Consider the following 20,354-nt stretch of genomic DNA (forward strand, 5'->3'; position numbering starts at 1 on the left):
AGCTTCCCTGAGCACACCCATGTAACCAGCAGTGCCCAGGGCCTTCTGGGCCTCCGCTAGGCCCCAACCCGCAGGTGGCTGGCCATTATTCCAATTTCCAGAACTACAGGGTGGCCTTGGTAATTTTTCAAACCTGATATAACTGGACTGATGCAGCACATTGTCTTTTATATAAAATTAGTGTTTTTTAGCATCAGAACTTCACTTATTCTGGCAATATAAAAGCATTTTGAAACGTAGCCTTTAACAAAGTTGTTGAGCTATAACATATTTAATTTGGGAAAAAAAGAGTGCAAGTTTGCTTGAGTCTTCTGAAATCAGTTTAGCTGTGAACATATTTAACTCTCTGTAAACTGTGCTCCTACCCTGAGAGGTGCAGCTCGGGGTGCTTCATCAGATCCCTGTTAACCTCACCCCATGCATGCCCACACTTAGGTAGCTCTGCCTGTGCTGGCTGAGGCATGGAGTTCAGCGGGGCCCCACTCAGGATACGAACCCCGTGGAGCCCTTGAGCGAGGCCTTGCCTGGAGCCCAGCCAGCAAGCCCACCTGGGTTCAGCCCACTGCTGCGCAGCACTGCTGCCTCTCTGAAGTGACAGTTTAGGAAGTGACTATTCAGGAGCTGCAGTGGGGTCAGTGTTTTACAAGCTCCCACTGAGGAGCTGCTGAGATGTACTGGGTCTGCCCTTGCCTGGGAGGGGGTTGGAGAAAAGAGGCGTGGGACTCACTAGCTGGTTGTTAATTACCTGGTGTTTGGTAGTGGACATCTGGTCGGTCGGGTGCATCATGGCAGAAATGGTCCTCCATAAAGTCCTGTTCCCAGGAAGAGACTGTATCCTTCACAGGGAGAGACCCAGCATTGGCCATGGAGGCTGGGGGTTGGGTGGGGACGTGGCCCTGAAAGCTTTGTATTTATAGGCATGTCTTGTGTCTGGTTTTTGTTCTTTTTTGTTTTTGTTTTTAAGCTGTAAAGTATTGGACTCTTTGGCACTAAAACCTCAGATTGCTGCACATTGAAAGCTAAAATAGAGGTCAGCAATCATTTAAATTATGTAAAAAGTTCACCCTTAGCTGGCAATTTATTTTTCCATATTTGTGTGTTTAGTACGCTGTTAGACTTCCTTTTTCCTCACCTTTGTTTTGTTCATGGCCTTCATAATTTTATCATTTCATTTTATTTTCAGTTGATATCTGGTCAGTGGGTTGCATCATGGGAGAGCTGGTGAAAGGTTGTGTGATATTCCAAGGCACTGACCGTATCCTTCCCCAGGACCTCGGCCCTGCCATGCTTTCCATGCCAAGGGCAGCTTGATCACACCTGCTCACCTGAACGTGCAAAGGAAAATGCCGCAAAGCCAAACAGTGTTCCAAGGGGTCTTTGTTACGTCTGTTCCCTTAGCATCACAAACCAAGTGGTTCACTCAACTGTGATGATTTTGTTGAGATCTAAATTTAAGTTAAATCAATTCTGTTAGCTGTTAATTTTATCAAAAATACTGGACATATAGAAAAAATTATTTGCTCTTTAATAAGTCTGCTCTGATACTTAAATGAAGATGCCATATTATAATTTAGTTCATCGTATTAGATTAGCTAGGAAAGCTGCCATCTAAATGGTTTATATGATTTAGTTAATGTATTTTGTTAGTTATTGGTATATCTTATTTTTTCCTCCATAGTAAGAACTGAAGCACATTCTGTGAGACCCACATGGAAATGGTACAAATGAAAATTTTGTGAGGAATAATTTGTGATTCCACTGACATATTACAGAATTTCTTTTTTAAAGTTTGTGTCGAGGGTTATTTTGTGACACACTGGGAAAGTTAAATATGCAAAAAATTAACTCACGTTGTGGTCAACAAATACATTGATGATATAGTGTAAAGATAGGGTAGGTAACATAAAAGTTCTAATACTTTCTTTTCTCACAATCATTCTTCTGTCTTTAATATTTTTTACCCCTAACATGGTTCTTTACATAAACCCCTTTTCATTTGTATTCTAACCTCTTACTATTTTCATTGCTCTTTGATTTTGTTGTATGAAAGTTTAAAAATGGTCTTTACAGTGGGCAGGTTGTGGTTGGTTTTAAAGGAAATTGAGGTCTATAGTCAAAGTTTGTCATACATTTCATGAAAATTTAATTTTTTTTACAATTTTATGAAGTCAGTTTTCTTAAATTCTTCACAACACATAGAATGAAAATATTCTATTATTGTCACTTCACTTTCCTTTACATTTACATATCATAGATTGTACATATATAAAGTTAAATATAGCATTTTCTTTTGTCCTAATAAATTTTCTAGCAGTTTTTGATAGCTTCACCTCAGATTCAGATCTTTCAAAGTATAAATAAGGAGTCTTTATTTTGTAAAATACTCAATTAAAAAAGGAAAACTTGGGGTATACTCAAGGTTAATAATTTAAACATATCCAGCCAATGTTCAGTTTGTCTCAACACTAACTCATTTTGTGACTTTTCTTATTTATTTAAAAATAAATATTTTTCCAAAAAGTACAAAAGTGAAAAATGCTGGTACTTTTTGGTACATTTAATAATTTAAAATTCCTACCTTATCTAACATACTGTAACGTCAGTAATTAATGGTTTATGTGTAAGGTCACCTAATACTATTCTCAAAATTCACACAGAGACTAACATCATTTTTCAAACATTACACTGAAACTTTGGAAGATGTAAAAGGATTCTAGAAGTCAGACCAAGGTTCTCAGAGATTTCCTCTAGATTTGGGGCCTTGGGTAGATAAAGAACTTCTGTCCCACTCTGGACTGTGAGAAAGAGAAAACTTCAGCAAGGCCACCCTTTACCCAAGCTCAGGCTTGCCCTGGGGTGGCTGTGTGTCCTTGAGCAACTCAGGGCCTCTCTGACCCTTGTAAAATGAGAAACCCGTGGTTCGCCCCTGGGTTGAGGGAGTCCAAGGACAGTAATGTCTGCGTACACCCGCATGTGCACCAGGCTCAGGTGACTTTTCCCTTCTTCCTGCATTTGTAAGAATGACCCAGTGGTTACCAAGCACCCACCCATTTCTTGCCTGCTGGTCAACTTAGGTTCTAAAAGGGTCACTGCAGCAGAGTTGAGGGAGATGACCAAGGCAGGGCAGAAGCAACACCACTGTTGTCCAGTGGGAGATGGCAGAGGCTCATTCCAGGCTGGGAGGAACGCAGGTGGGGAGCAGGCCCTGAACCCTGCATCTGCCTGCAGAGAGCCTTGTAGCGATTTGGAGACGTCTCTCAGTACAAATACCCAGAGTAAAATTCAGAGAAGAGGCCAGGGTAGACAAGTGAGAGGGGTCAGTGGTCTGTCAGTAGCATTGCAGCCTTGAGCTGGTAGTGAGTGCTGGGACAGACCGAAGGGGCCAAGGACTGAGGTGAGGACCAAGCACAGAATCTCAGATACAGTGGTGGCCCTTGGCGGCCTAGAAATAACTCCGTGAAAATGGGCAGTTTTCATTGAGTTACGGGAAGAACGTCCAGTGAGAGTCTGTTGAGGAGAGAATAAGAGTGGGAATTAGAGATATAGGTATAGGTCACTCTTCAAAGGAATTTTACTGTGAACAGGAGCACTGGAGTGATACCTAGTAGGTGTTGAGGGTTGTCAAAGGAAACTGGCTGGTGTGCTGGCACAGAAGGCACCATGTTTGAAAGTTCCTGGGGCATTCTAGTACAGAGCACCGTGCTGCAGGCTCTCCTCCTTGCAGGGAGGCTGGGGCTGAGCCACAGAGCACCGAACCTGACAGAGCACAGGCCCTGGCATGGCGTGTTGCAGGGCCTGCGTGGGGCTCCTCTCCACGTTAGGAGTTAGCACAGGAAGAAATGTTGAAAGTGTATGAGGAGAGATAGATGTGATTTAGGTTTCACATGTTGCTAAATAGGTAAATAAATGTATGCATCATTCTGATTTGGCAAACTCTTCAAAACAGAAATAAAGGAGAATTGGCTAGTGATTTGAATTTGTCATTTCCTGAGCAGGTCTTCTAAAGCATAACATTTTGGAAGAACTGAGATCATATGTCTGGCCGTAGGTGATTTCACAGGGATGGAAGTTCATTTTTCTAAGACCTTCCTTAGTCACTTCTTTCAGCAGCTGTTTGCTTTTGCGCTCTTACATAGCTGTTTATAGTTTCAGTATCACTCTCCACTCACTTTACCCCAATTATGCCAAGCCTTATTGTGTGAGCCAGGCAAAGCTGGTATTATTGATATTGTACAAAAAAGGAAGTTGCCCCCAAGAAAGGTTGACTTCCCTGCACCTTCTGAGTGGTTAGTGCAGCATTCAAACCTAGGTCATGCCTTCGAAAGGAAATAGAATACATTACTGGATATTATACGGATGGTTGGAATGAGTCAATGCCAGGTGAAACAGAATGGCCTCAAAGCTGTCACTGCTTAGTCACATGCTGGTTTTAGGAAGGAATATGGTGCCGTGAGAGAGGAGTAGGCCAAAGGAGAGAAAGGCCAGAGCCCTGGTTCCTGCCCCCTCCCTCATTATGCCATACCTGGCCAGGCTGTCCACAGGGCTTGAGTGGGCCAACTATAAAATTAGGAGGTCATGTAGTTTTCTTAAGTTCCTTTGTCCTTTAAAGAGCTGTGAATATTTAGTAGCTTTATTAGGAAAATTGATTTCATCTTGCTTTAAAAAAATGTTTATTTAATTTCACATTTGATCATTTCTCTCATAGGTTTATTTCCCTCATAACTTTATTTTGAACTAGAATAGAAAGCTATGTAGATCTCATTGTATTGATTTAATCAACTGTGGTTATAGTTTATGAATATATAGAGTCTAACAGTTTTAAAAAGTAGTCTAGCCAGGTGTGGTGATGCATACCTATAGTCCCAGCACTTGGGAAGTTGGGGCAGGAGGTGAGTTCAAGCCCAGCCTGAACTACACAGTGAGATCCTGTCTCAACAACAACAACAAAAAGTCTAATTTGGAAGCCAAACCTTACCTGAGTATTATTTCAAAATGCTGACCTAGTGGGATGGGTCACTTATTTGTCCATAAGTAGAAACATAATTTTTCTTCAAATGATGCTATTATATGTAACATGAATATAAGGCATTTCAGTTGTATTTTCCTCAAGAGAACTCTTAGATATTGATCAGTGGAATAAAGTTATTGAGCAGCTGGGAACACCATCAGCGGAGTTCATGAAAAAACTTCAACCAACTGTAAGAAATTATGTAGAAAATCGACCAAAGTATCCTGGAATCAAATTTGAAGAACTCTTTCCAGATTGGATATTCCCATCAGAATCTGAACGAGACAAAATAAAAAGTAAGATATCCTTTTATTCTAATGCTTGTTTTCTTAATCCAGGTGACACTTTTTTTTTTCGTGTTTATATTCTAAAATTTATATAAAATTGTAAAATAATGGACACCCTGAAGTAAAGTCAATTGTAGGCTACAGAGCTGAAGTATGAAGGCAGTATGGAGAGAAGGCTTAAAGTCTTGCCCTCAGCGCAACAGCTTAACTGAAGTTTTTGGCCAAAACTAAAATACTCAGAGCAGTTCTAAAGATCTTATATTACACTGTCAGCAGGTAGAATTTTTAAAAATTTCAGATATAAAGAATACTTAAGAGCCGGGCGTGGTGGCGCACACCTGTAATCCCAGCACTCGGAGGCTGAGGCAGGAGGATCATCGTGAGTTCGAGACCAGCCTGGGCTACAAAGTGAGCTCAAGGCCAGCCTGAACTACATGGCGAGACCCTGCCTCAAAAAGATAAATAAATAAATAAATAAATAAATAAGGTCCTCCCTACTCTTCTCCTGCACCCTAAACTATGATGCCTGATGACAAAAATAGATTTATTTCCCACCATATCAAGGTAAGCTGTGCCTTGGAAAAGCCCCAGTCTTTCCTTTGCTGTGAAATTAATTGTCAGAACCCAGCTAAGCCTCATATGTAACTATTATTAAATTTATTGGGGCTTTTTCCTAACTACTAATCTCTAGATTTAAAAAAAAAAGTGTATGTTGTAACCACTGTACGCAGATAGTGGCAGAGCAGAGGCATCTGTGAAGTGTACTGTGGGCTGTGAGAGTATTGTGTGGTTCAGAGAGTCTGTTCCGATTTCATCTGCATGTGACATGAAAAAGTACTCCCCCGATGCTTGGCACCGCCATCCTGAGCTCAGCACGCGGCCGCTTCCTGTCGTGGCTTCTCTGCCTCAGTCCTAACTGGACACTGGTCTGAGGCTGCCTGGTGCCCTCCACCCACACACCAGGTCCCCCTGCTCCCTTCTCACGTGCAGGGCACACAACCAGCTGAAAACCTGGTTTGTTGTGAGAGTGGCCATTCAACTATTTCTTAAAAGTTGTTGGACTCTCCATCTGGAAACTATCGAGTGTTTCTTCACGTCAGTTTGTCTTCATCTGTCTGTGCTGTCACGTTTAGTTCTTTATGGAGTGGTTTCCTTTGTTTTGGATCAGCGGCACTAGGATGTTAATCTAGTGTTTGTTTTCCCAGCCAGCCAAGCCAGAGACCTGCTATCAAACATGTTAGTGATCGACCCCGACAAGCGGGTCTCTGTGGATGAAGCCTTGCGCCACCCCTACATTACTGTGTGGTATGATCCTGCTGAAGCAGAGGCGGTGAGTGCTGGTTTGGAAAAGCCTCATTTGACAGGCAGCGGTCACTGTCCTTGCTCTTCTGTTAGCCTTAGTGCCAAATAAGGATAGCATGTTGTAGACTTTAGGGCTCCTAACTATGAAAAGAACCAAGGGCTGAGACCTGGGTTCATACCCCGTTGGGGGCACTTGTGTTTGAGGCTGCAGCTCAGAGGACCTCAGGAGTGAACATGCTAATGGTGTGGAAATATAATTGCCTTCATTTGCCAGGCGTAGTGGCACACACCTGTGATCCTGGGAGGCTGAGGCAGGAGGATTGCCATGAGTTTGAGTCCAATCTGGGCTACATAAGTGAGCTCAAGGCCAGCCCGCACTACCTAGTGAGGCCCTGTCTCAAAAAAATAATAATAATAATTGCCTTCATTTATGCAAATGCTGATGTATAATAATAATAATTTACTGAGCATCCATGAGCTTTGGTTATATCCTGTTGTATAGGCCCCAGCCAGAGAGGCTGGGAAGCTTGCTGGAAGTCACAGATTTGTTTACCCTTCTGCAAGACATCCAGGCCTCCTGCCGGCTTCCTGTGCTAGGTGCCTGCCTGATTACCACCAGCTGAAGTGAAAAGCACAGGTGTGTGCTTGCCGTGCCATGGATGAAACATATTTTATGTCTGAGCTACAGATTTAACCACCATTTTAAACATTGTTTGATATCAGAAGAATGGGACTTGGGAGCAGTCTTGCAGAACAGTCGGAGCTGGGGATTGGGCTTGAAAGTCCTACGTGAAGAAATGGGAAGCTGGAGCGCACTGTGATAAGCGACTGCACCTCTGCAGCTCACACACAGTGCTTGGCCCAGGCAGCTCCAGGAAGCAGCCTGTGGTTATTAATTTTGTAATTACGTTGGACAGATGTCTGTAGTGTCTTGAGGTCACGTGATTATTAAGAAGATTAATACTAATACCTCTCTTTTTTGGGTTAATTTTTCCTTATTTTGATTCTGACACTGATATCGTACCACAGTTACGATAAAATCTTTAATAAATCATGTTAAAAACACTAAATCCATTAGTAAGTACACCAGAAATTTTCCAAGTAGTGTTACTTTTACTTCATGCTTCTTTATTCTTTCAACTATTGCCTTCACGTGTTGTTTAATTTTTAGCCACCACCTCAGATTTACGATGCCCAGTTGGAAGAAAGAGAACACGCAATCGAAGAGTGGAAAGGTAAAGGCAGCCTGATTTGATCCTTTCTTAGGACATTCTGATAATCTTGCAAAGCAGAGGCTCTTCATTCTTTTAAGACCGGCCCCTCTAGAATGGGCAGCACACACTGCCATGCCCTTACCCCTTCTCACCCTGTCTAGTAGAGAAAGAACTGGAGATAACAGTGTTAGAAAGGACTTTGTCTGAATTCAGACTGTTTGCTTCAGGGTGAACTATAAGGGCTTTTCACATGATTTTACACTATCAAATATTGGTAGACAATTTGTTGTTCTTGTCAGTGAAAGCTGTGGGAAACTGAAGTTGAAGACAAGATAAGACCTAGGTGTGTCGATTCATTTCTGCCCAGTCTAGAGGAGCTTGTAGCCCATATGTGGGTACTGGTTCCATTTGGAGAACCCACAAATAATCATGGAAAGAAGCACATTCAGGTGGCGCTACTCTGCTTCTGTTTCTCCGTGTGTGTGTATGCATGTGTGTGTGTGTGTGTGTGTGTGTGTGTGTAAAATCTCTATGTGGATTCAGAATAACCCTACATTTTTGATGCCTTAATAGTTTCACTGAAAGACTGGGGATATAGACCAGTGGTAGAGGTCTTGCCTAGCATATATGAGATCCTGGGTTTAATTCATGGCACTGCAATAAAAAGAAAAGAAAAGATATAATGGATCGTAATACAGATGTTTTGGTCTAGGTAAACCGTATTAATAATTTTGTATATCACAATTTGAGATAACATGTCACAGTGCCCTTAGAATGGTTTCAGTTAGTTTGGAAGCAAAATTTAGAGATGTAAAGAAACTGACAAAGTATTTTAACTTACATTTCTATTTAAAGAGCTAATTTACAAAGAAGTAATGGATTGGGAAGAAAGAAGCAAGAATGGTGTCGTGAAAGATCAACCTTCAGGTTAGTGATTGCTTTAGTTGTGTGATTATATAATGTTGTCTTTGCCTGTTCAACTTTTATAAATGGCAGCAATGTGTTAAATGCCTGTATGGCCACCAGTGGATTTAAAAGCTGTTTGTGTGAATTGGCCTCTCCTTTTTGTCTTGCGCTGGTAGTTTGGTGGTGGCAGTGGCTAACATTTTACTAATCTTCCAGGAATTGAACTAACTGCATTTTAAACATTCTTGTTTCATCCTTGTGACAGTTGCTGTCAGCTGCATTTATAGAAGAAGAAACTGAATTTAAAACCTTTTCATTATTCACAACCTTCTTTGTACTGGTCCTATCCATTTTTTTTAATCTGTTTTTAATTTTTTTTAATTAAAAAGAATGTTAATACAAATCTAGGTAAAATGGGATTTGGTTTTCTTCTGAAAAAATTATTCATATAATTCTCCCATTTTTAAACTGGACCTATCCAGTGCTAGAAACCCATTACTAGATAATCATGTGATTCTGGGAGACAGTACTCTTGTACTAATGGTGTTAATCTGTGTGCAGGTTACTAAAGGAAACTCTTCAGTTACATTTATTTTCTCGTTCCCACTTGAAATCATACATAAAACACAGAGCTTTCTTCTTAGTCTTTATTTTGTATTCAGCATGAGTATGTGTTAGGCATCTGGAGATTATATAATGTTAACAAGAATCTAGGTGCTTCTTTAACTAAGAGTAAATTTAAAACCGCAAACACTAATCTGTGAACGCCTAAAAGTTTTGTTTTTGCTCAAACCAGACTAAAACATGGCTAATAGGAAATGGGATAGCTTCATTTGTCTTCAGAAATTGTTATGTCAGTTTTCTGAGTTCATAAAGCAAAAATTAAATGGATAAGATGGCACTAAATTGTTTCTTTTTTTGGTGTACAGTTTTTATTTTAGAAAGTATTTTTAGCACAAAGAATTATTTTGAATATTGATACTTTCCCCCCTAACTGCTTATATTACAGTGAATATATCTGATGACACTTGAATCCTATTCAGCCTTAAGCTTCTTGTGATACTGTTAGGATAAATTCAGCTGTGTCCTTTTGCTATAGGGGAAAGAAACTCCCAACCTGCTAGATGTCTGGTATGATTTTGTGTTTTCTAAGACTGAAGAATGAATTTTAGGAACAACAGAGGTTAAGAGCAGAATATATTTACTGGGGGGAAAGAAAGCTTCTGTCTGAGAGAGAGACAGAAGGGGTTCCGGATGGGTTGCCAAGGACTCTGCCTTCTCTAGGGATCTTTATAGAGCAAATCCACAACATGAGGCGGGCCCAAGGTGGGAAAAATGGAAAATTACAGGGTGGGTATAAGGTGAGACAAAACTGTGGTCAAACAATGAGATTATGAGTATAACTGCTCAGGTAAAATTGATTAAATCAGAATCAAATGGGGAAGCAAGTCATGTAGCAAGTGGGTATGAATACAGAACGGGCTTTTCTTGTAAGGGGTGGGGTTAGTGGCTCTTCCTGGCTTTCTCAAGGTGATAGATACCTGGTTAAAATATCACTCCCTGGTGTTTATCCTTAGGAAGTATATGGGTGCACTTGTTTTATCTTTGTCGTAAGGTCTGGCCCACAGTGGAGGTGCGTGTCTCTCCCACAGTTATAAGGTAGCTGGTCCTCTGCACTGGCTCCTTTGAGGGCCTAACCCTATCTGACTGCCTATAATATTTTTATCTAATTTAGTTGCCCAAGACCTGTTTGAAATCAAGTGTTTGTAAAAGTAATTAACATGATTATACATGACTGCAAATGCGCTCAGTCACTGGGTAGAGAAGGAGCATGCCATGGGGCAAATGCCGTGGGGCAATTTGCAATGCTGGACCTGAAGACAGACTCAAGGAAGAGCTCCAGATACACAGTTATCTGACCTCTTGCTTGTACTAATGGGACTAGGAGACTGCAAACCGACAGAGCCAAGAAGTAGCCGCGAGTCTTGTTGCCTGAGTTTGCAGCCATGTCGTGCCTCAGATTTTACTCTGTTTGGTTTTCTTAGCACAGATGCAGCAGTAAGTAGCAACGCCACGCCTTCTCAGTCGTCCTCCATCAATGACATCTCGTCCATGTCCACCGAGCAGACGCTGGCCTCAGACACAGACAGCAGTCTTGATGCCTCCACAGGACCTCTTGAAGGTTGTCGATGATAAGCTGGAAAGAGCAGACTTGTTATCAGCAGAGGAACTCTTGCTTCCATGGTCCTGAAATGCGTGGGAGTCGATGGAACCAAATAGAAAAACCCGGTGTTCTGCATGTAAGAAACACAATGCCTTGCCCCTACTCAGTTCCAATAGGTTTGCCTGCCTAGATTATAAAATGAAGCAGATTATGTCTGAAGAAAAATGCACAAGCCACACGTTAGGGATTTTGTTCAAGATCATTTCAGGTGAGCAATTAGAATAGGTGAAGTTTTCCAGGTTGTATGGTAATCGTGGTGACAGTCTCTCATCATCCGTGACTGCTGGGTCTTACGTGCATGTGACCACAAATGCTTGCTTGGACTTGCCCACCTAGCACTTTGGAAATCAGTATTTAAATACCAAATAATCTTCTAGGTAGTGTTGCGTCTAGAATGATCTCTTTATCCTCTTAATTAATTTGTTGTCTGTCAAAAAATAGATTTATGTGTATCAGTTGGCCACCATCATATTATCATATCTTACCCTCTCTGATGGTATGATTTATTCTATCTTTTGTATTTCAGAAGGAATATAATTAAATCTATTTAATAAATAAAAATACAGCTTTCCTTAAATTTGTGATATTTTGAACTGAGAATTGTCACTGGTAAAACCAAGACTGTTCTGTGGGCACTGTTTCCTCTGAAGTGTCGAATCTGGTGTGACTGTACATCAGCTTTACTGCATGGCGACATTTCCGGTTCTGTTTATGCTGCTCGGGAAGTGCACACCTTGGAGTTCCTGTCTCCCTTCTGTCTCTCCCTTGTTCGGTCTTTTGGACTCATGATTAATTTAAAATGCTGCCTAGAATTTCACCTTCTTTACCAGACACACAACACACCATCTCAATAAACACACTGGCAAATACACTTGTGAATCTTTCGCCTATTAGAGTAGAGCTTTATAAAATGGTCTCTCAGGACCATTGCAGTCGTTTACCAAGTAAGTGCTTCCTGTGCCAGAAGCTGGCTGGTCCTTTCCTCACTCCGTCATTCAGAGGGAAATGGTGATTCCACAAAGCGGCAGTTTCGTTTGCCAGCATCGCAGCCTGGCTCGGTTTTCTCCCTTCACCACAGAAGCCAGGCGAGTCCTCCTTCGTGTGTGCTGGGATGCCAGGCTAACTGAGAAGGCCTGTGTGCTGCCTGCTTTCCATTTTAAAGGAGCATTTCCTTTTCTGAAGGGGAGCCAGGGACATTCTGGGAAACTCTTCCGAGGAGTACAGGGGAAATACCCTCTAGAGGAGTGATTCATTGCTGAGTATTTTCTGATGTAAAACTGCTCACCTGAAATCGATACTTCTAGATTTCCTGATATGTAAATTATTCAGAATTCATTAAGATACTGAGTATTGCGTGTTACTGCAGAAGTGGAGTTACGATTATCACATCCTGTCTATCTGTGCTCGGAATGTTGTCTCCCTTGAGCTTACTTTGTTACCGATTCATAGCTTGTGTTTAATTATTTTGGAAGCTGTTTGGTCAGCATTCTATAGGATGTGTCTTGAAGAGAAGCTTTGATGAGAAAGTTTATCGTAAGCATATGATGTGAAGTAGATGATTCCTTCTGTACCAGTTGTATCTTAATGGTTGGTTTTACCACTGGAAACTGGAGCCCTTGATGAACAAAAGTAATCTTGAAATGAGAAATAGTTTTATATCGTGTCATTGAGACACTTTCAAGTACAAAATGGAAATGCTAACTTGGATGGAGGCAGAAGAAATGCCTATTACATAGTTTTGGATTACTTAATTCTGGAGGCCTGCTGTTACAGTTAAGAAAGTTATCACTATACATATATAAACATCTTACAATGGCCTTCTCTCTAATACATGTTCTTTTAAAAGACTTCACTAAATCTATCTTTAAAAAGAAAAAAAAAAAAAAAAAAAAACAGAAAAGAGAGCGTTTAGACTGCATCGTCTGCCCTATGCGGGTAGAGGCACGCCATGCAGAGGGCTTGGCAGGTCCAACTTGCCAGGCCACACCAGTGAGTGGAGCAGGAGCCCCAGCAGAGTGGCTTCTGCTCATCCATTCCTCTGCACATCCAGCAGGCCTCTTGTCACTGAGGGAGCCCTTGCTGGTGTGGACTGGGTCTCCTGCCAGGACCCTCTCCCATCAGGTAGAGGCACCTTTGGCCAGGACAGGCACAGAGCTCTGTAGAAATACCTCACCCCGGTTTCAGGGCCCTCCTCTTGCACCTAGACTAGCCAGGGTCCTGGCACAGTGCGGCAGTTTCGACCTGATCTCTGTGGGTAAGTGCTGATGTTGGATAAAGAACTGAAAAATGTGCTCAACTTTTTCATCTTTTCTATTTTATTTTTGTAATTTATATTGTACACAACCCTGGAAGTAACTATTTTGGACTTGTATTTTTATAAACCAGGTAATTTCTGATTATCCTGGAATTTGGACTAGGTTTGTTTCTTTTGTTGGCTTAGTTTTCAGTCCAAAGGAAAGTGGCTGCCTCCTGTGTCTGGGCCTCAGTTTCACATGCAGGTTCCCCTGGACAGGCAGAATCCTGTCAGGTAGGAGAAAGTCTAGAAACACTGGCTACACGGCGTCCAACAGCTTTGGGCCTGTAGATGGAGCCAGGCTGTATCTTTGGAACAGGAAACTTGGAAGCCCAGTGCTGAAAGAAGAAAGCCCTCGGCAGGGCCCCTTGCTGACACCCAGGAGCCGTATCTGAAACACTGAATGGGACATTGGTTTAATCTGACTGAACGCTGTGTACGTCATGATGACAGTGTATGAGTTCATCTGGTTGATTTCTGATGTAACTCCTCTGGTATTTCATGCTGATCGTAAATACAGGTGTGACCTTTCAGATTGCATATCTCAAAAGTAACATTGCCTAATGTTTTATAATAAAATATATTATGTGTGTTTTGATTGGTGAAAAATAATACAGACTACATTTTAAAAGAGAAATATATATAGCATGTCCAGTCTTTGTGTATTTTTAAGTGACAGTTGACCGTTTCTTTCTATCTCCCCAACTCTACATAACATGAACACGGGTGGGTGTTGGAATTTCATGATTTCAGTCAGTATTCACAAGTGTTTTCAAATTGAAAGGCAAGAACATTTCCCTATTCTCTTATTGCAAATATTCTGCGAATTTCTGAATCTTAAGTTTGAAAGCAAAGGCAGTAAGTTTTGAGTTCAAAAACATGCAAGTGCAGAGTGGAATACTTACTAATATCATTGGTTTCTCACAAGGTGTAACCAGGAAAATCTGCCAATCGGTCTTTACTCACAGTACTTAAAATCACTGACAGTGATTATGTGCTTATAGTTTTGTGCGTGGGGTGAGATGCCTTTACCTTGCTTCTACTGTAATTTTGAGCGATTCAGAATGTCTGATACTTAAGTCCACTGGCATAGCAAGGCCCTCCATCGTTCATTTTCTTTTCTCTGCTTAAGAGAAGTAGAATCATTCCAGATAGGTGAATATCAGTTTTATTTTTAAAGTCTCTGGAAGACTCTTGACATCTGTCTGGATTCCATTTCTCTATCGTACCCCCTCTCCCACCTTCAGTGGACAACATCCAGATAACTGCAACAGTACATGTGGAGAGGGTGGGGATTTGGGGGGAAGGGCTGCTAATATTCCAAAATAACATTGCCATGAGCTACTCAGTGTTGTCCCAAAGATTATGTGAGGAGTCATGTGAATTTAAGATAACGTTACCTAAGAATAAGGCAGTCATATGATGGGGTTTTTTGTGTGAGTTTATGTGTTTTTGAGACAGGGCTTCACTATGCAGTTCAAGCTGGCCTTGAACTCACCTTGTAGCCCAGGCTGGTCTCAAACTCATAGCGATCCTTCTGGCGTGCACCAACACTCCTGGCAGATGTTTTTTGGTTTTATTCAGGAAAACCAGCAACAAAACAGTAATAACAGTGAAAGAGTAGTCAGTCGAATTTCCTTGCAATTGAATGTGACCGTAATTTAAGAGGAACGCATCTGTCACAGCTGTTGGGTAGGAACTGGCCATATGTCCTCAAGACCTAGGACTGCCTGCTCCTCTGTGATTTGAAAGACCAGACATTTGAGGCCCCAGGTCATTGTGAGCCTGAGCGGTTGCTTCTTCCTTTTCTTTGTCTAGGTGTTTTGGAATGAGAAGGTGGATTCAAAATCATTTCACGAATCCCTCCACAGTACCCTGAGGAGCCTGTAGCTCAAGAGAAGGGGCACAGCTTGCCTGGCATGATGAAGTGAGGTTTGTTCTTGACCACAGGCCTCTGCATGTTCTCACCAGTCTTCCTTTACTCTCTTCTATTCATAACACCTGTGAGAATCCATTGGCAACTTCTCCCTAGCAAAGTAGCATGAGCACAGATCTTGGCAGACTTTCAGCAGGGTCCTGGGCCCCAGTGGAGCCCACACTAAGAGCCCACTCTAAGTGCAGCTTCGGATGCTTTGTGCTCTCGGAAGCAGAACCTGGAGGAGCACTCTGCCACCCTCTCTCCCCAGCTTAGTAGCTTTATACACAGCACTTGGGTGTAAATACAGAAGTCATCACTCTTGAGTTCCACCAGTATTGTCAGTCCGTATTGTTATGTGACATCAGAAGGAACATAGGGACTTGGTTCCAGTGAAATGACTGTTGCCACCATGCACCCGGGGCTCACTACGTGTGCAGTTCAGGCCGGCCCTGAACACCCATATCAAGCTCTGGAGGGATACCAGCTTCGCTGATGAGGTTGCAAACGAGATAAGGAGGGAAACCAGATGGATGGGTGAGCAGGCTGAGGACTCAGACCAGGTGTCGGAGAGTCAGGGAGATAGATACCTAACATTTTAAGAAACTGATAAAATTGACAGAGAAAACTAAAATTCTTTACGGAAGCTAAAAAGAAATTCCGTCAGGAAAATGGGAGACAAAGAAAATACGAATAGAAATATGAAATAAAAGCTTAGTTAAGTCCTACTATACCAGTAATTAAAATAGATGTTTGTCAAATAGATTTAAACTTATCAAAAAATACACTTTGAAATCTCAGTGCAGTCCTCTCAAAAACCAACAAGTCAAACCAACAAGGTGAAGAGTGAACAAAGATCTGGAAGAGTGGAATGTCATGGGTATTTACCTTGGGCTCATAGGGAATGTCACACCCAGCAGGAAAGTTACTTTGGATCATACCTGGAACTCAAAGGAAAGCCAAGTACGTGCCAGTCCACAGAGGAAACCTCAGTAAACTCCAGAGTCAACATCACAGAACTTGTTTTTCTATAATAATATAATAAAATTAAAAGTGAATTTAGAAAGATCTTACACCTGGACATCGAACAATACACCTAACCAAACTAGGTAAAGGCAAACCATAAAGAGAAATATGAAATTCCTGATAGTGCATAGCCTCAACGTGGAGCACCAGATTTGGTAGGACCCAGCTAGGGTTTACATACATTCATCACAAACAACACTGATTTCAAAAAGTGAGTTGAAAAAAAAATAGAATGAGTTCCCCATTCAACTCTAAAGATGAACAAAAGATCAGTAGAGCAGCCTAGAGTGACAAAAGGAGGGAGGCTAAAGAGCAGGGGTCAAGGAAAATCAGCAGCAACGCGAAACTGAAGGAAAATCAGAAAAAACAAGGCTAATAAGATAGGCAAATTTCTGGCAAAACAGGTAAATAAATGTGAAGTGGGAAAGGACAATAACTGTAGACATAAAAGAAAATTTCACAATAACAAAAGTGATAACCTGCACCAAGCAAATAGATTTCTATAGAAATACTAAGTACCAAAATTGACTCAAGAAAAGCACCAAGGCTCATTGTGCATACCAACTGTTTAATCTTAGGAGGCCAGTATTGTCATCTTCTTAGAGCTGGGAAGACAGAGGTAGGAAGAGAACATGAGTGTCCTTAGCCAGGATACAGAGTTGGAGTCCGGGCCCAGGTGAGCTGGTGCCACTCTTCATGGTCAGCATCTGTGCACTGCGGATGGACTCCAGGACACTTGAACAGACCATGACTGTCAAATAAAGTGAAATGTCCCCCAAAGTTTCTCCAAGACAAACCAATTGGACAGATCAGTTTTCACTAAATTTTCAAAGTTTCCCAGCTTAGTTTATAAGGCTAATTTCATGTGGATTCCCAAATTGGATAAAGACAGACTAAGAGGATTATATGCCCATTTGGTAGATATAAACTGAATTCATCTGTATGCTTTATTCCAGAATGCTAGAGTTAATAGTTCCAACAGATGGCCAGTTTTTGGTTTTTTTGTGTGTTTTTGTTTTTTTGTTTTTTGTTTTTTTTTTCTTTTATAGGCAGGGTCTCGCTATGCAGTTCAGGCTGGCCTTGAGCTCATTTTGTAGCTAAGGCTGGTCTCAAACTCGTGACGATCCTCCTGCCTCAGCCTCCCAAGTGCTGGGATTATAGGCGTGCGCCACCCCCCCCAGCAGTTTTTGTTTTTTAAAAAATGTGTCAGAAAATACTTCATAGAAAAGAGCTTCCTTTGGGGCATGGCATGTCCTGTTAGGGAAAGAACAGGACGAGGCAGCACATGTCAAACCTTCCACATGGAGACCAGGAGAGGGTGTACTGAAATCTTACAGGCCATCCTGGAAGAAGGCAAAAATTAGTAGTAAGGAGATGAGGCTGTCACAGTTCCCTGTATGTGCACATACACACGTGTGCATGCATGCACACATGTACATGCATCCCCTTGCCTTTGGGGACTTTTAACACTTCATGGCCATAGATAATTAAGCTGCCATTCATGGTGTAACCAAATAACCATATCTGTCTAACCTCAGCCTTGCTGCAGGTAGGTGCTGAGTCACACGGTAGAAGGAAGCTTTGTACCAGGACCACACCCGGTCCAGAGGTGAGCGAGACTTCCCTACAGTAGTGGCTGAGCTGGCTATGAAGGGAAAGGGGAAGTTCCATAGGAAAGTGCCCACACGTTGGCTTCCTCACAGAGAAATACCTCAGCTTGTCTCCACCCTATCCCCATCCAGTCCTCAAAGTGGCCGTTCTGGCCCAAGAACAATTCTCAGATGCAGCTCTGACCATGTCATTGCAACACACAAAACCACACTGGGTGCCCTGCACCTCATGGCTGTGTCGCAGATTTGGACATCTTCCTGCTGCGCTACTCACAGACATGCCTTCTGCACCATCAGGGCTGCCAGCTGTCTCAGGACACTGAGATGCTGGTGACTGACTTCGGTGCTTTGCCACTGGGAGATTCTGAAAAAGGGAAGGTGGGCAATCCACGCTGTGTTGGGGCACTACCGCTAAGTCCTTCGATTCCATTTCCTTAGACGCACCGTTTTGCTTTCCTTATACTTCCATTAGACTTCCATTTTTATTTTTACTTTTGCTTTCATTTTTCCAAGTCTGTTTATGGTTTTATGTTCATGAGGACAACCAAGCCCCCGCAGACATGGCGAAAGTGATCATCAGTGTCTTTCATGGATGACAGTCCCTTTCTGAATCAAACATTTAGGACTGGGCATGATGGCACGGCCTGTAGTCCCAGCACTCTGGGAGACTGAGTCAGGAGGACTGCACGTTTGAACCCAGCCTGAGCAATTTGGCAACCTAGTAAGGCCGGTCTCAAAAAATGCTGCTGTGGGTGTAGTGCAAAGGTCCAGTACAAAAACGGAAAAAAGGGAGAGAGAGAAAAAGAGGAGAAGAGGAAGAAGAGGGAGGGGGAGGAGGAAGAGGAAGGGGAGAAGAAGGAGCAATAGGAGGGAAAGAAATGGGAGAGAAGGAAAAAGAAGATTGATTTAGGAGCTGGGTTCTAATTCAGTACTAGATCACTTGCATAGCATGTTAAAACCCTGAGCTCAATTCCCTAGTTTTGCAAAAAAAAAAAAAAAAAAAAAAGATTTTTCTCGCACAGGATTACAATCAAACACTTGTTTCAACTAACTACAAACTACATTATGTCAAGTGCTTTTTTTAAACTTTTGCCTAAAGTATAATGTTCATACAAAAAAATTAGTTAAAATGGACAGCTCCCTGAAGTTGTATAAGCTGGACACACCTGTCCAGACAGTACCACCCACACCCCAAAATGAAACAGTACATTCGCCCCAGGAGCCCCCATGTCCTTTCCAGTCATGAGGCCCCGGGGCATCTACCCTCCCATGCTAGCAATGGAGATTAGTTTTGCCTGCTTCTGTGCTTTGTGTTACCACAGTGCCGCAGCGGGTGCTGTTTGGTCCCTGCTCTCTCCAGGTTGTTGGATAGAGTTGTAATTCATTTCTTCTTGTTGCCATTTAAGGTACTGTCTTGGTTACTTTTCTCTCATTGCTGAGACAAAATACCTGAAGCCCAATATTAAGGAAGGAAAGGTTTACTTAGTTCACAGTTTGTGGAGGTTTCAGTCCATACTGGGCTGGCTCCAAGGCAGAGTGGCACATAGCAGAGAACAACAGTTCATGGCTGCAGAAGACAGCAAAGCAACAAGAACAAAAGGGAGGAGCGGGGCAAGCAGCTTCTTTCCCTCCTTTATATTATATGCAAACTACCCACCCCAGGGCAGGTGTAGCACTCACACCCACAATCCCAGCATTGGACCATGAATCAATCATAAACTCTAGAAGCCCGGCCCATGACTGCATGAGGCTCTTGGGGGACACCCAGACACAAACCATGACAGATACCGTACTTATCCATTCTACTGCTGATAGGTATTGGGTCTTCTCCAGTTTGAGGCCATTGCAAACAGTGCTACTGTAAGGATTTGTGTGTGTGTCTTTGGTTGCGCTTTTCTGATGGGAGTGGATTGCTGAGCCAAGCGATGTATTCGGCTTTCGTGGTCCATTTGTTTTTTTGTTGCTGCCATAATGAATTATAAGAAATACAGTGTGTGGTTAGAGGAACAGATGTACCATCCAACAGGTCCTGGTTCAGCAGCCCAGGTTGGCTGGAGCAGTCTGTGCTCCAGGCTCAGGAAGCTGAATCAGAGTCGCTGGCTGGGGTCTTCCGAGGGAGGCACCAGGAGGGACTGGCGTCCTTCTGTGCTCCTTGGGGTTGCTGGCCAGATTCGCTGCTGTAGCATGGAGGCCTCCATCTCCTTCAGTCAGGGAGGCTGCCCTTAGCTCTCTCCAGTCTTGACCAGTGGCCCCTACATCTCAGAGCCAGCGACAATGTTCCAGTCCCTCTCCTGCCTGTAATCCCAGCACTTAGGAGGCTGAGGCAGGAAGATCGCTATGAATTTGAGGCCAGCCTGGGCTACAAAATGAATTCAAGACCAGCCTGAACTGCACAGCGAGACTTTGACTCAAAAAGAGGAAAAAAAAAATTCCTGCTTGGAGTCTCTGTGTCTTCCCTTCTCTTAATCCATTCTGTTCCAGCCAGACAGCCAGACATCTCTGCTTTAAGGGCCCCTGTGACTGGACTGCCGCACAAAGATAATCTGGGCGAGGCTCCCATTTTCAGGCT

General features: G+C 42.5%; 1 protein-coding gene across 3 annotated transcripts in view; it reads left to right on the plus strand.

The window, feature by feature from the left end:
- The window catches only part of Mapk9 (mitogen-activated protein kinase 9), a 39,545-nt gene extending 25,699 nt beyond the window's left edge, over window positions 1-13,846 (plus strand). The window contains exons 6-11 of one of the 3 annotated variants that reach the window (XM_005376005.2): window positions 760-831; window positions 5,122-5,304; window positions 6,501-6,625; window positions 7,769-7,832; window positions 8,667-8,738; window positions 10,768-13,846. In XM_005376005.2, the coding sequence (XP_005376062.1) occupies window positions 760-831; window positions 5,122-5,304; window positions 6,501-6,625; window positions 7,769-7,832; window positions 8,667-8,738; window positions 10,768-10,910 (659 nt within the window). In that variant the 3' untranslated portion in view covers window positions 10,911-13,846. Of the gene's footprint in view, window positions 1-759; window positions 832-1,183; window positions 1,256-5,121; window positions 5,305-6,500; window positions 6,626-7,768; window positions 7,833-8,666; window positions 8,739-10,762 lie in introns of all 3 variants that reach the window. The other 2 variants (XM_005376004.2, XM_005376008.2) reach the window with 2 other exon arrangements.
- The last annotated feature ends 6,508 nt before the right edge of the window (window positions 13,847-20,354 follow it).

This window comes from Chinchilla lanigera, unplaced genomic scaffold (assembly GCF_000276665.1).
Source record: "Chinchilla lanigera isolate Chin_1 unplaced genomic scaffold, ChiLan1.0 scaffold00007, whole genome shotgun sequence".
Lineage (NCBI taxonomy): Eukaryota > Metazoa > Chordata > Mammalia > Rodentia > Chinchillidae > Chinchilla > Chinchilla lanigera.